We start from the raw sequence: 12,534 nt of genomic DNA on the forward strand, positions 1-12,534 counted from the left end.
AAACATCCTTATCCTGCCTTTTTGGGCATTGTAACAGTTCCTCCTGTTCATTTGGTAGGATAGCAGGTATAAATATTTGAGGTGCAGTGCTGGTGGTGAGGTCACATTCATTATACACCATGTTAGTTCTCCCTGGTGTATTACTGCCTATCTTCCTTCTCGTTTGGTTCCATGTGTGTCCTGGGATCCTTTATATACATTTGTTCACTATCAGTATTCTTTAATTCAAGGTGCCCATTTCAAAGCGGAGGAGTCTCTTCTCTCCAGAATGAGATGTTGAAAGTTGGTTGGCCCTGAATTCTGGGTCTTGCCTACCTAACCACGGTCCAATGCCAGATTCCAAAACTGCTTGGGAATCGAGGGCAACTTGCAGTTTAGGTGCTTGGAGGACTGTGGCCATGTATTGTATTCTTATCAAAGACATGTTCCTTGAGAACTTTCCAGCTCTCAGCTGCCGTGCACCTATTTTAACTTTCCCGTTGTTGTAGGTAAAACCAGCTGCAGAAAGCAGACAGGTTGCCACGACGCCGACAAAAAGTGTGCCAGCCACCGCTGTAAAGTCTAAAGGAAATGCAGTAAAGGCATCTCCAGCAAAGAAAACAGCACAACAAACCAGAGCAAGATCTGGAAATGTGGCTAAAACCACGAAGCCAGCAGACAGCTCTGAGACAAGTGACTCGTCTGACACTGAGATCGAGGAACCCTCCTTGGCAACACAGGTGAGACACCCTGGGGATATCTGCCCTTCCTTTCTCTCCCTAAGGTGACCTTCCAGGTACTACTGGGCTACAACTCCCAACATCCTGACTATGCTGGCCGGGGCTGGTGGAAGTTTTAGTCCAACAACATCTGGAGGACCATACCTTTCCCATACCTGCTGTAAGCCACTAAGCACAAAATCCAAGAAGGGATGCTAGCTTAAAAATGGGCTACATTTGGCCATCACATACCCAAGCCCCCAAACCATGGGTTAGGGGCTCAGCAGTATATTGGCTGGATGTAGGGGGGAAATCAGTTTCCCCCAAAATGCCAGTAACAGAATGTATTGCTATTCCTAAAATTAGCCAATTCAAAATGAAACACTCTAATTGTGTAGTTTGGTTTGATGGCACATAGCTGTGTTTATGTAAGTCCGTTCTTAGTGATGTGGGCTGCTTCCAAGTACAGTGGTACCTCAGTTTAAGAACAGTCCTGTTTACGAACTATTTGGTTTACGAACTCTGCAAAACCAGAAGTAGTGTCCCGGTTTGCAAACTTTGCCTCGGTCTAATAATGGAAGCCGAACAGTGGAAGGGCACCGGCGGCAGGAGGCCTCATTAGGGAAAGCACACCTCGGTTTAAGAACGGACTTCCAGAACGAATTAAGTTCGTAAACCGAGGTACCACTGTATCTGGGAAAGTGGCATAGCAGTGTTTCAAAGGAGTTAGTTTTATTATTTGTTCAAATGAACCTGTAACAAAAATCGTTGACACTCCAGCCACAAGATAAATTGCCGTGTGCCTCCTATGACTCCAAAACAAGTTGCTCCCCAAAACCTGTTTGCTGATTTGTTTTTTATGTTGGGATTTATTTATTTTTAAAGCCTTACATATGAACCACTTGAGTTCATGAATTGGCTTTTATCTGTTCTGTTCCATTCTTCTAATCTTAAAAATAGGCAAAGTCACCTGGAAAATCCCCTCAGACCTTCTCATCCCCAGTGAAAAATGCAGCAGCACCCAGTCTCCTGTCAACCAAGACAGTCTCTGTTCCAGCTCTGTTGAAGCAAACGCCAAAGACTTCCGCAGTGAAACAGCCACCTCCTGCCAAGGCTGCTGGCGGGGGGAAGAAAGCCGAAAGCTCAGAGAGCAGCGAGTCGTCATCTGAGAATGAGGATGAGGCTCCCTCAGTTCCAGTAAGCCAGAAGGTTAGAAATGCATTGCTTCTACTTGAAATAATGGGATTGACTCTGCCCCTCCCACCTTGCCTTACATGGCCTAACGCATTCAGAATTATGTGTCTTTCTTGTGCATGAAATCTCCACTTTACAGGTTGCTTCCTTGATCACCTTTTTTAAGAATCTCTCGGGCTGTTCCTCAGTATGTTGCCAATCTAGCTAAAGCGTAATACGCTTGCTTTTCTGATGCTCGCATTTTAACAACAGGGAATGGTCATGACTGATAAAGCAAAAATGTTTTCCTTCACAACATAACGTTTATTACACAGTCACTATTGGAACTGCTTTCTGAATGTTGGGCTCGTGTTATTGCTCCTCACTACGAAGCTTAAAATAAGTTTGTAGCCCCTGTTGGTGTCACCTCGACACTCAGAAATGCAGTTGGTAAATCTCTGCTGTTCACAATGCCCTTATTGCCATTTGGCCTCTTGCCTCAGTTCCCTGGCCTGTCTTGGGTTATGTCTGTCCTCTGCAGCAGTTTTAAGGTCGCTTCTTTGAGTATTTAGCAGTATTTGGTCAAGTTTAGTTTCCTAAAAACTTCTGATCTGTGAGACACTTCCTGGAATTTTCAAAGCGTCAATCTTACAAACCTCCAGAATGTCAAAGGGAGCACATCTCTCAAACTCCTATATTGAATTATTGCACCCTACCCATTTTGGGGTTGTTGTTTTTTATTGCTTTGTAGTCTTTGTTTTATTTTCTGCCTTGCAAATAATTTGTGTGACTGAGAATAGGAGGCTTCCACTGGACGGGCTACTGGCTTGATCCAGCAGGCTTTTATCTTCTTGTGAGTCCATCTAGCTCAGTCCTGTCTACACCGGTTGGCAGTAGCGCCCCTGGATTTCAGATAGAGCCTTCCCAGCCCTACCAGGAGATGACAAGGATTTTACCTGAGACCTTCTGAATGCAAAGTCATAAACTTTAGTGATTATTAATGGAAGCAAGCAGTGATTATTAATGGAACCCTTTCCCAGAAGGGTTAGAGGAGGGCCTGGGTGGCACTTCATTTGGAGTATAACCAGATATGTTTTGTCATGGCAAACTGCTGTGCGCTTTGCAAGCTCTGGTTTCACTATTGTTAGTTCTAGGGTCCTATGTTCGTTCTTCTGGCGCTGTCAGAGATGTGCTTTCTCCTTCCTAACTCCCCCTTCTTTTTGATTTGAATAATTCTGGTCACAGAACATGATCAGAATGAGCCAGCTGGACAAGGTGTGTTGCACAGATTTCCTTGCCAGCTTATTGCACAACTGGATGAGAAGTTAAGAAAGGCTTCCAGCTGTTATAAGCGTCCGCCAGTCTTGGCATCAGCCTCTCTTAATAGATGAAAGCTGCTCAGAAAACCTCTCTCTCTTTTTGCCCAGAGCCTTATTCTACTCCCCAGCGCTCTTAAAAATGCAGTAGACCAGATGCTGGGCTGGTGGTTCTTTTTGAAATGGCTGCTTTGATTTTGCTTCCTTTGGGGGCCTTTGAACTTCAGTGTAATTCAGCCCAACTATCATGTGCATTGCTTGCTGCGTGGCTTCCTTCTAAGGCAATTGAATGGCAAAACTGAATTTGGTGGAGGGGACAAGCTTGCTTCTTGCTTTCTGCCCATACCCCCTTTCATGTTCTCATGAGCTCTTTCATGTTGTTGTTGGCATCTGTATGTCTCGAGAGACAAAGTACTTCTCCACATATCCTTAGGTCTTGTATGCTATGTGTGTAGGCCATCCTTTATAGCACTTAACAAATCAGTGGGGTTTTGAATTGGCCGATATTTTTGTCTCATGTCATTTGGAGAAAGCAACTGAATTAATTGGAGAGATGAAACTTAAAACGTTATGAAAGATCTGCATTTGAATTATAAGGAAAGGATCCTGGTGCTTTTTCAGTTCAGTTTAGTCCTTTCCATCTGCTTTGGAACATACTTCCATTTGCCAAAGCACTGTCCTCTTCTGAAACAATTTTTAATTAAAGGACAATTCAGTTAGCCCTTCTTCTTTTTTCCCCTCGAGGCTTTCCATTATATCTTGTGAGCCTGAAAATGTAACTGATAGCTTGTTAATGCAACTGATAGCTTGTAATACGAATTTTTTATAATAGATAATGTCCTTTTTATAATAGATAATGACCTTTTAAATATTTTTGTCTGCTGTTCAAGCAGTTGAATGCTCTTTGTTTGATAGACACTCCTTCCTCCTGGGATTACAGCCACTTTAGCAAGCTTTGCAATGCCATGCTTTGTGGGGGGTTGTTTCTCACAAGCACCTAGCTGGCTGCTGTGGGAAAGAGAATTAAAGAGACCTTTGATCTGATCCAGTGGGCGGCCTCTCGTGTTTTTAAGAAGGGGTGTTAGAAAGTGGCTTACATGCAGAGTTGCTTAGTTAGGGCAAGGTGAGAGCAAAGGTAAGGAGAAAGAGCCTGGAAAGATAGGATTATACTTTAATCCACAGTAATAGTAATATTGTTTGTTTGTTTGTTACTTATACTCTGCCCATCTGGCTGTGCCTCCCCAGCCACTCGGGGTGGCTTCCAACACAATTAAAAGCACAATAAAACATCAGACATTAAAACAGCCTTCAGGTGTCTTCTAAAAGTCAGATAGTTTTTTATTCCCTTGACATCTGATAGGAGAGTATTCCACAGGGCGGGCGCCACTACCGAGAAGGCCCTCTTTCTGGTTCCCTGTAACCTCATTTCTCACAGTGAGGGAACCGCCAGAAGGCCCTTGGCACTGGACCTCAGAACGATGGGGGTGGAGACGCTCTTTCAGGTATACAGGACCGAGGCCGTTTAGGGCTTTAAAGGTCAGCACCAAGACTTTGAATTGTGCTCAGAAACATACTGGAAGCCAATGCAGGTCTTTCAGGACCAGTGTTATATGGTCTTCGTGGCCGCCCCCAGTCACCAGTCTAGCTGCTGCATTCTGGATTAGTTGCAGTTTCTGGGTCACCTTTAAAGGTAGCCCCTCGTAGAGCGCATTGCAGTAGTCCAAGCGGGAGATAACTAGAGCATGCACCACTCTGGCAAGACAGTATGTGGGCAGGTAGGGTCTCAGCCTATGTACCAGGTGGAGCTGGTAAACGGCTGCCCTGGACACAGAATTGACCTGCGCCTCCATGGACAGCTGTGAGTCCAAAATGACTCCCAGGCTGCGCACCTGGTCCTTCAGGGGCACAGTTACCCCAGTCAGTTCAATGTAACCAAGTGATTTAGTACAGGTGGGGGATGTCCTGTACAATGTCAACCATGTAGCTGCTGAAACAGCCAAGATAAAAGGCATTTCAAAGCACTAGTAGCAGACAGCTGCACAGGTTTTCTGCAGGATCACAAACCACCCGCTCCACCTGCTTCTGCAGCCAGCCAAAGCATGCCAAGAGAAGGCTCTACTTTGTTTCTTCGGCCCAATGAGCTCCAGGAGAGGAGGCGTTTCTGAAATGTGTCCTGTGCAAATTGAACTAATTTGCTCCAAGAAGAATTCTGATGCCCTAGGGCCTAGAGTGATCTAATTTAGCGGGCTTTATTTTACTTGCATTTCGTAAACAAAGCTGAAAACTTTGAAACTTGCCTAAAATTGTTCTTTCAGTTGGCATCTATTCATTGTTACTAACACATTTATGAAACGGAAAAATTTCCGCCCCATGTCACTTGGCTGCTGAGAGTTCTAGCATGAAACATCTGAACAGCACGAGGTTCAGGATGGCTGCTTTAAAATATGAAATTTCATTGCTTTAGTATGCCACTTTTATGGGAGGGGGCTTTCACAGCTTTAGGACTGACCCTGGGGATTCGACAGAGAATACACACCACAGTTGGGGAAGACAAACCTAAAGGAATATTCCTTCACTTCAAGTCCTAAACTCTCATGTCTGAACTGGAGTTCAGGTCATGCAAAATTGTTGTTGTTTAGTCATGTCCGACTCTTCATGACCCCATGGACCAGAGCACGCCAGGCACTCCTGTCTTCCACTGCCTCCCGCAGTTTGGTCAAACTCATGTTCATAGCTTCGAGAACACTGTCCAACCATCTCGTCCTCTGTCGTTCCCTTCTCCTTGTGCCCTCCATCTTTCCCAACATCAGGGTCTCTTCCAGGGAGTCTTCTCTTCTCATGAGGTGGCCAAAGTATTGGAGTCTCAGCTTCAGGATCTGTCCTTCTAGTGAGCACTCAGGGCTGATTTTCTTAAGAATGGATAGGTTTGATCTTCTTGCAGTCCATGGGACTCTCAAGAGTCTCCTCCAGCACCATAGTTCAAGAGTATCAATTCTTCGGCGATCAGCTTTCTTTATGGTCCAGCTCTCACTTCCATACATCACTACTGGGAAAACCATGGCTTTAACTATACAGACCTTTGTTGGCAAGGTGATGTCATGCAAAATAGCCATGTTTATTTCAGTTGCACGTAAAAACTGTAATTATCAGTCTTTCCCATCCAGGGATATCCCTTTTTTATCCTGTTTTGGGAGACAGATTGGGGGCAAATGATAAGAAACCAATGAAACTCAAATAAACTCTTCAGCCATGAAAATAAATCCTTCACTGATGGCGGTTGTGTGTGTTTTGTTTTTTCCCTGTGGTGCAGAAATTGCAAACTCCTCAGCCTCCCGCTGGAGCCAGACAAAATCAGATTGATAAACCAGGCACCCCGGCGAAAGCTGTGTCGAGTGCTTTGAAGGGGAAGGAGACGGAGAGTGAGAGCAGCAGCTCATCTGACAGTGAGGAGGAAATGATTCCTCCAACACAACAGAACCTGCCACCTCCTTTCGGTAAGAAGCCCCTGGTTTTCATTGGTGCTTGGGGGCCTCTTGTTTTCAGCTTCTCTGTAAAATTTCTTTGCCTGAGCATTGGGGGCTCCGGAGTAACAAACAGCTTCCCTAAGGGTAAAAGCACGCACACCCACACCCACAAATGCGCTCTGAAGTGCCAAAACACAGGAACAGATGCCAATTATTCTGAAACTGATGTGAGGAACTTGTCAGTGTTCCAATTCTGTATTTGTTTTGTTTCAGAACATACTTCCAAATTGGCTGAAGGGACTGTACTTTTTGAGGAGGGGTGGGGGGGTGCTCATTGTTTCTGGTTCCTCGTAGCGTTTGCCAAGCAGATCCATTTCTGAGTGATGAGCTCCCCTTGGAGGCTGAAGAAAACAGCCAGTAAAAATGGCTTTATGCTTCTTGAGCTATTCATAAAGGAATGTTAGCAGCTATGAAACCCTCTCTGGAATATTCTTTGCTTTGCTGCTTCTGTGAAGTTGAAAGACTTGGTGTGAAACCATCTTAAGTCATGGGAGGAAACCAGCGTGACAGCTTGCAGAGCCAGGGAGAGCTTTGCGCTCAGTTTTTGTGACTGGGAATTTTAGTACACAGCTATCACTTTATTACTCCACACCAGTGGTTTTCAGCCAGTGTGCCATGGCACCCTGGGGTGCCTTGAATGATGCTCAGGGGTGCCGTGGGCAACACTGGTCTCCATCCCTCTTTCCTTCCCTCGCACCTCTGGTGCCCTCTTGCGTCTCTGCCTCCCAAAGGCTTGCACGGCTGTTTGTTGCAGCAGCCCTGGCTACAAGCTCCCCAGGCAAATTGTGCCTCTGGAACTGGCTAGGGGGTGTTTCCCAGGCCCCTATGGGGCAGTGTGAGGAGTGAAGAGAGTTATCCATCCATCCCTGTGGTACAGCATAAGCCTACACTGGATATCTCTATATTCAGAGACTGTTTTTCAGCAAATGCTATGCCCCAAATTGCCTAGCAGGTCTCACTGTTTCATAACACGAGCAGTAAAAAATATGCCTGGAATCTTACAGTGATGAAGGAGGAGAAGCCCTGAGGGACTAGATGTTCTCCAAAATTTTGACATTCCTGTAGAAGCTGCCTCTTTCCATGAAATAATAGAATCCACTGTAAGATGTTGTGTTGCAACGTAAACCCGAGAAATCAAGGACGCTAAGCAACAGAAAAAGCTATGAGAGCGTGTGTACCCTCTCTTTGGGCCATTCCATGGTCTTTTTGAAAGCTTATTTCTTGCAAAACCTTAAAAATGAGATATCCAGCATGTTGTACCCAGTGGACAGACAGAGTGGGAGATTTGGCATAGGGCAGCTCAAGTTCTGGTCTTCCCTCACCCATTAAATAGCTTTAGGCAAATTCTTGGCCTAACTTTACATTTCAGCGTTGCTTAAAGATAAAATGCGTGTAACTTCAGTGCATACCACCCCAAGTTTCATGGAGGTAGGTTGGGACACAAATGTAGTGACATAGTACAGTGGAACCTCGGTTTTCAAAGCTAATCCATTCTGGAAGACTGACTTCTGAAACATTTGAAAACTGAGGGTCAATGGGCGGTTGGCAAAATCTATTGAAAAAATGGGAAAACACACAGCAGAGGCCGTTCAACTTCCAAGGCACGTTCGAAAATGGAAGCATATTACTTCCGGGTTTTTGGCATTCAGGTTCCGAATCGTTCAGCTTCCGAGACGCTCGAAAACCGAGGTTCCACTGTAGCATGCTTGAATAGTGCATATTATTTAAACGTGTGCTGCACTGACTACTGCTTGGTGCCTTAAAACCATCACCTCTCATCTTTCAAAGCATGGGTTGCATCCGTTGCTAGGCCTACACAGAGTAGACCCATTGAAACGACTAGTTTAGATCCATCAATGTCAATGTTTACTCTGAAACATAATTTCTATGTTTACTTTGAGTAAACCATGGCTGAATGTGACCTTGTGTGAGTTATTAGGATTTCTGGCGCAGCTCTTAGTCTTTTCCCTGCTACCCTTTGGCACCAGCGCAGGAAGCTGCCTTATCCAAAGTCAAGCTCTTCGTCCATCTTGCCAGCATATTCTACTCTGACTGGCAGCTGCTCTGCAGAATCTCCAGCAAAGTACTTTTCCCCATCCCCTGCAGCAAAAGATGGAACCCTGGACATTCTGTATGCCAAGCAAGTGTTTCCCACTGAACTATGACCCCTTTCCCTCGGTTAACATGCATTTGCAATGCCTTTCTTTTTGCCACTATGATCATGGAAAAGGAGAGTGTGTGAGGTTTTAATGGAGATATTGGGAAACTTCCCCCACAATTTTATCATGTTTGGTCTAACTGTACAAAGATGAGGCATTACTGTACTGCATGGCTTGGCTATTTTGTTTTTTTCCAGGGAGCTTAGACCAGCTAAAGGTTAAAGGAATTGTCCTTCAGTGAGTTCTCTTTTCAGTTGCAGTGCAATGGATTTGCTTTTTTTAAAAGGCTTGCATCTAAAAATCTTTCTCCCCTGCTTGTAGGTTTGACAGGCTTTTGTCAAAAAAGTTTGGGGAGGGGGAATACCAGGCAGCAGCTTATCTGTCACCAGCAGGTAGCTGCTAATAAGATCTAGACTTCACGGCTGCAGGCTGGATCCCAACAGACTTCCTGACATATTTGTCCAGAAGCTGGAGGGGAAGACGTTTCTCGGTTCGGGGTCCAGCTTTTCTAGTGGGACCATGAACTGTGGTGATCTCCAATTCCTTCCTGTTTTTCTTCAACCAGTACTAGGAAATCACCAGCAAGCACTGACATGACCTTTCCAAGAGAGCTGCGGCTGTTCCTGAAGTCTGTGTTTCACTTCCTTTCTGTTCCTTTTTTCATTTAAGAAGAAATGGCTGCAGCCACAGGTCCAGAGTGCATGAGCTCCTATCTACAGATGAAGCTATCTTATCATAAGAAGCTGCCTCAATACCAAGTCAGACCATTGGCTTATCTAACTCAGTATTGTCCACAACAGATGGGGAACCTGTGGCCCTCCAGGTGTCACTGAACTCCAGTTTCCGCCTCAACCAGCATTGCCCAATGGTCAAGGATGATGGGAGTTGTAGTCCAACACTATCTGGACTAATGTTCCTGGACTAAATGGTCAGCAGTGGCTCTTTAGGGTTTCAGGCAGAAATTGTTCCCAGCCCTACCTGGAGACACCAGGGATTGAACCTGCGACTGCCTGCCTGCAAAGCATATGCTCTGGCACTGAGCTGCAGCCCCCTTAAGCTTTAACCCATTGAGCTGTTGTCTCACCTCCTTATTTCCTTTTAGCAACCAAGGCAAACGCTTCACCTCAGGTGGTGTCTGCTGCGAAGTCCCTGCCCCCACCAGGAGGACCACTTCAGAAGGCCCAGGAGAGCGAAGACAGCAGCCAGGATTCTAGCGATGAGTCTGACTCTGAAGAAGACAAAGTGTTCACCCAGGTAACTGAGAAAGCTAGGAGGGCGGTAACTTCCACCTGTATAACTCCGGCTGTGCTTCGCATCCTGGTCCTAAGTTCATGGTTGCTTGCTTTGCAAAGCTTGAGGCGTGTGCTTGCGTCTGGTGTGTTCAGAACCATTTTTTTTAGAATATAAAAAGAAAGCCCCGAAAATTTGCTGTTTAGCATGGAATGAGGATGAGGATCTGGAATTGGCCTCCTGCTTATGAAAATCTGATGAGTAGGACATTGGCTTCTTCAAAAGATCTGGCTTCGAGATTGTGAAGGGGTTGCTGTGTGTGCAGGGCCCCTTTTGCTCACAGTTGCTCATCCAGGTAACGGACTATGTGCACTCACAGCCCCTAGCTATAGATTTTGGCATTTGTGTTTACTCAACGGCTGTGCCATTCAGCTCAGGCTGTGGGACACAGAGTGAGTATGAAGTGGTCGTGCTCAGCTAGGAACACTCATCTGGCCTTGAAGTTGCATGGAGCTCTACCTAGTGCTTGCAGATAGTTGGATTGCTTTTTTCTAGTAGCCTCATTGTCCCCTCCCCAAATCTCTGTTCCACATTTTGGATTCCAGATCTGCTTCTGAAAACAGTTCTAGGGCTTTCCACGCTTAAAAGCCACTGTTCCTTGGAAGTCTCAAAAATGAAGAAACGAGCAGGTGCTTGGGTAGAACCAGTGCAGGAGTTGCCAAGACTGTTCCTAGTGGTGAATAAATAAGTAGTTATTATTTTGCACAGCTGACAGATTTGGTTCTTTTTATAAAAAAAAAAAGATTGTTTTTGTTAATCCAAGTATAACATATACATCACGGCTGAAGCATATAATACAATATATGCATGCTGGATGCATAAAATATATTTTATATTATTGTGCCAGGTGTAGCATATTATGAAAAACACATGAAAACCCCACAAAAACTCCAGCCAGTGGTGCAGGTTGGGAGAGGCTGGTAACTAACATTCTGAATAGTATTTTGTCTGAAAATTAAAAATCTAAGGAAGGCTTGCAGCTTACATACAGGGTTGCAAAAAACAAAACACCATTCTGTTTCAGAATGTGTCTTCAATGTTCTAAGCGTTACTGAAATGTACCCAAGCTAGCTATGTATTATTTTTGTAAGCAGCTTTGGGTCAGTTTTGTTAGGAAAATGACTAATTATATATTATTATCAATAATAATAATAATGTCTGTTAATTTCAGTGGGTCTACACTAACAGCCCATTATACTTATGAGCACCATTACTATCACCTTGCTTCTTGTGGGAAGCAACTGCAATCTTCTTAATGGAGGCAGCAGTTAAACTTTTTTTAAAAAAATAAAACCCTTAAAAATGTTAGATGAATGGCAATATAAGGGCAAGTGGAAAGATGGAGCAGAAATTTAACAACAAAAAATAAATATATGTGCATATTTTGTTATTATAATATTAATAATAAGAAGAAGTTATTATTTGTACCCTGCCCATCTGGCTGGGCTTCCCCAGCCACTCTGGGCGGCTTCCAAAAAAATACATCAAACATTAAAAGCTTCCTGAAACAGGTCTGCCTTCAGATTTCTTCTAAAAGTCTGGTATTTGTTATTCTCTTTGACATCTGGTGGGAGGGCGTTCCACAGGGCAGGCGCCGCTACCGAGAAGGCCCTCTGCCTGGTTCCCTGTAACTTGGCTTCTCGCAGTGAGGGAACCGCCAGAAGGCCCTCGGAGCTGGACCTCAGTGTCTGGGCAGAACGATGGGGGTGGAGACGCTCCTTCAGGTATACTGGACCAAGGCCGTTTAGGGCTTTAAAGGTGAGCAGCAACACTGAATTGTGCTTGGAAACGTACTAGGAGCCAATGTAGGTCTTTCAAAACCGGTGTTATGTGGTCTCTGCGGCGGCTCCCAGTCACCAATCTAGCTGCTGCATTCTGGATTAGTTGTAGTTTCCAGGTCACCTTCAAAGGTAGCCCCACATAGAGCGCATTGCAGTAGTCCAAGCGGGAGATAACCAGAGCATGCACCACTCTGGCGAGGCAGTCCGCAGGCAGATAGGGGCTCAGTTATATGTTGTATTTGTTGTTTGGTAACCTTCCCTTGAATAAATAAATTCCCTTGAGTTTCTATGCATATAGAGCTTCTGCTCTTGTCACAATCTAATTATGTAATAACCCTCCCTTTTCCTAGAAACCAGCTCAGGAAACTCAGAAACCCACACCCGCTCCTGCGAAAGCTCCAGCTGCAAAGATGGCAGGTGCCACATCAGACAAAGCAGGCAATGCTCAGCCAGCAGGAAAAGTTGGGACAGCAAGCCCAATGAAGTCTGCAGCTGCCTCTCTCCAGAAAGCTGCAGAGAGCTCAGAGACTGACAGCTCTGATTCTTCAGAGGATGAGGTGGCGGCTGCAAAGCCTGTGAAACAGGTAAAAAGA

At 45.1% G+C, this 12,534-nt stretch overlaps 1 protein-coding gene across 1 annotated transcript in view; it reads left to right on the forward strand.

Annotated features, from left to right (window-relative positions):
* Positions 1-12,534, forward strand: part of TCOF1 (treacle ribosome biogenesis factor 1) — a 40,300-nt gene that overhangs the window by 11,465 nt on the left and 16,301 nt on the right. The window contains exons 7-11 of the mRNA XM_077924615.1: positions 489-719; positions 1,659-1,907; positions 6,498-6,681; positions 9,973-10,124; positions 12,292-12,525. Coding sequence (XP_077780741.1) covers positions 489-719; positions 1,659-1,907; positions 6,498-6,681; positions 9,973-10,124; positions 12,292-12,525 — 1,050 coding nt within the window. The remainder of the gene's footprint in view (positions 1-488; positions 720-1,658; positions 1,908-6,497; positions 6,682-9,972; positions 10,125-12,291; positions 12,526-12,534) is intronic.

The sequence above is a fragment of the Podarcis muralis genome, chromosome 2 (assembly GCF_964188315.1).
Source record: "Podarcis muralis chromosome 2, rPodMur119.hap1.1, whole genome shotgun sequence".
NCBI lineage: Eukaryota > Metazoa > Chordata > Lepidosauria > Squamata > Lacertidae > Podarcis > Podarcis muralis.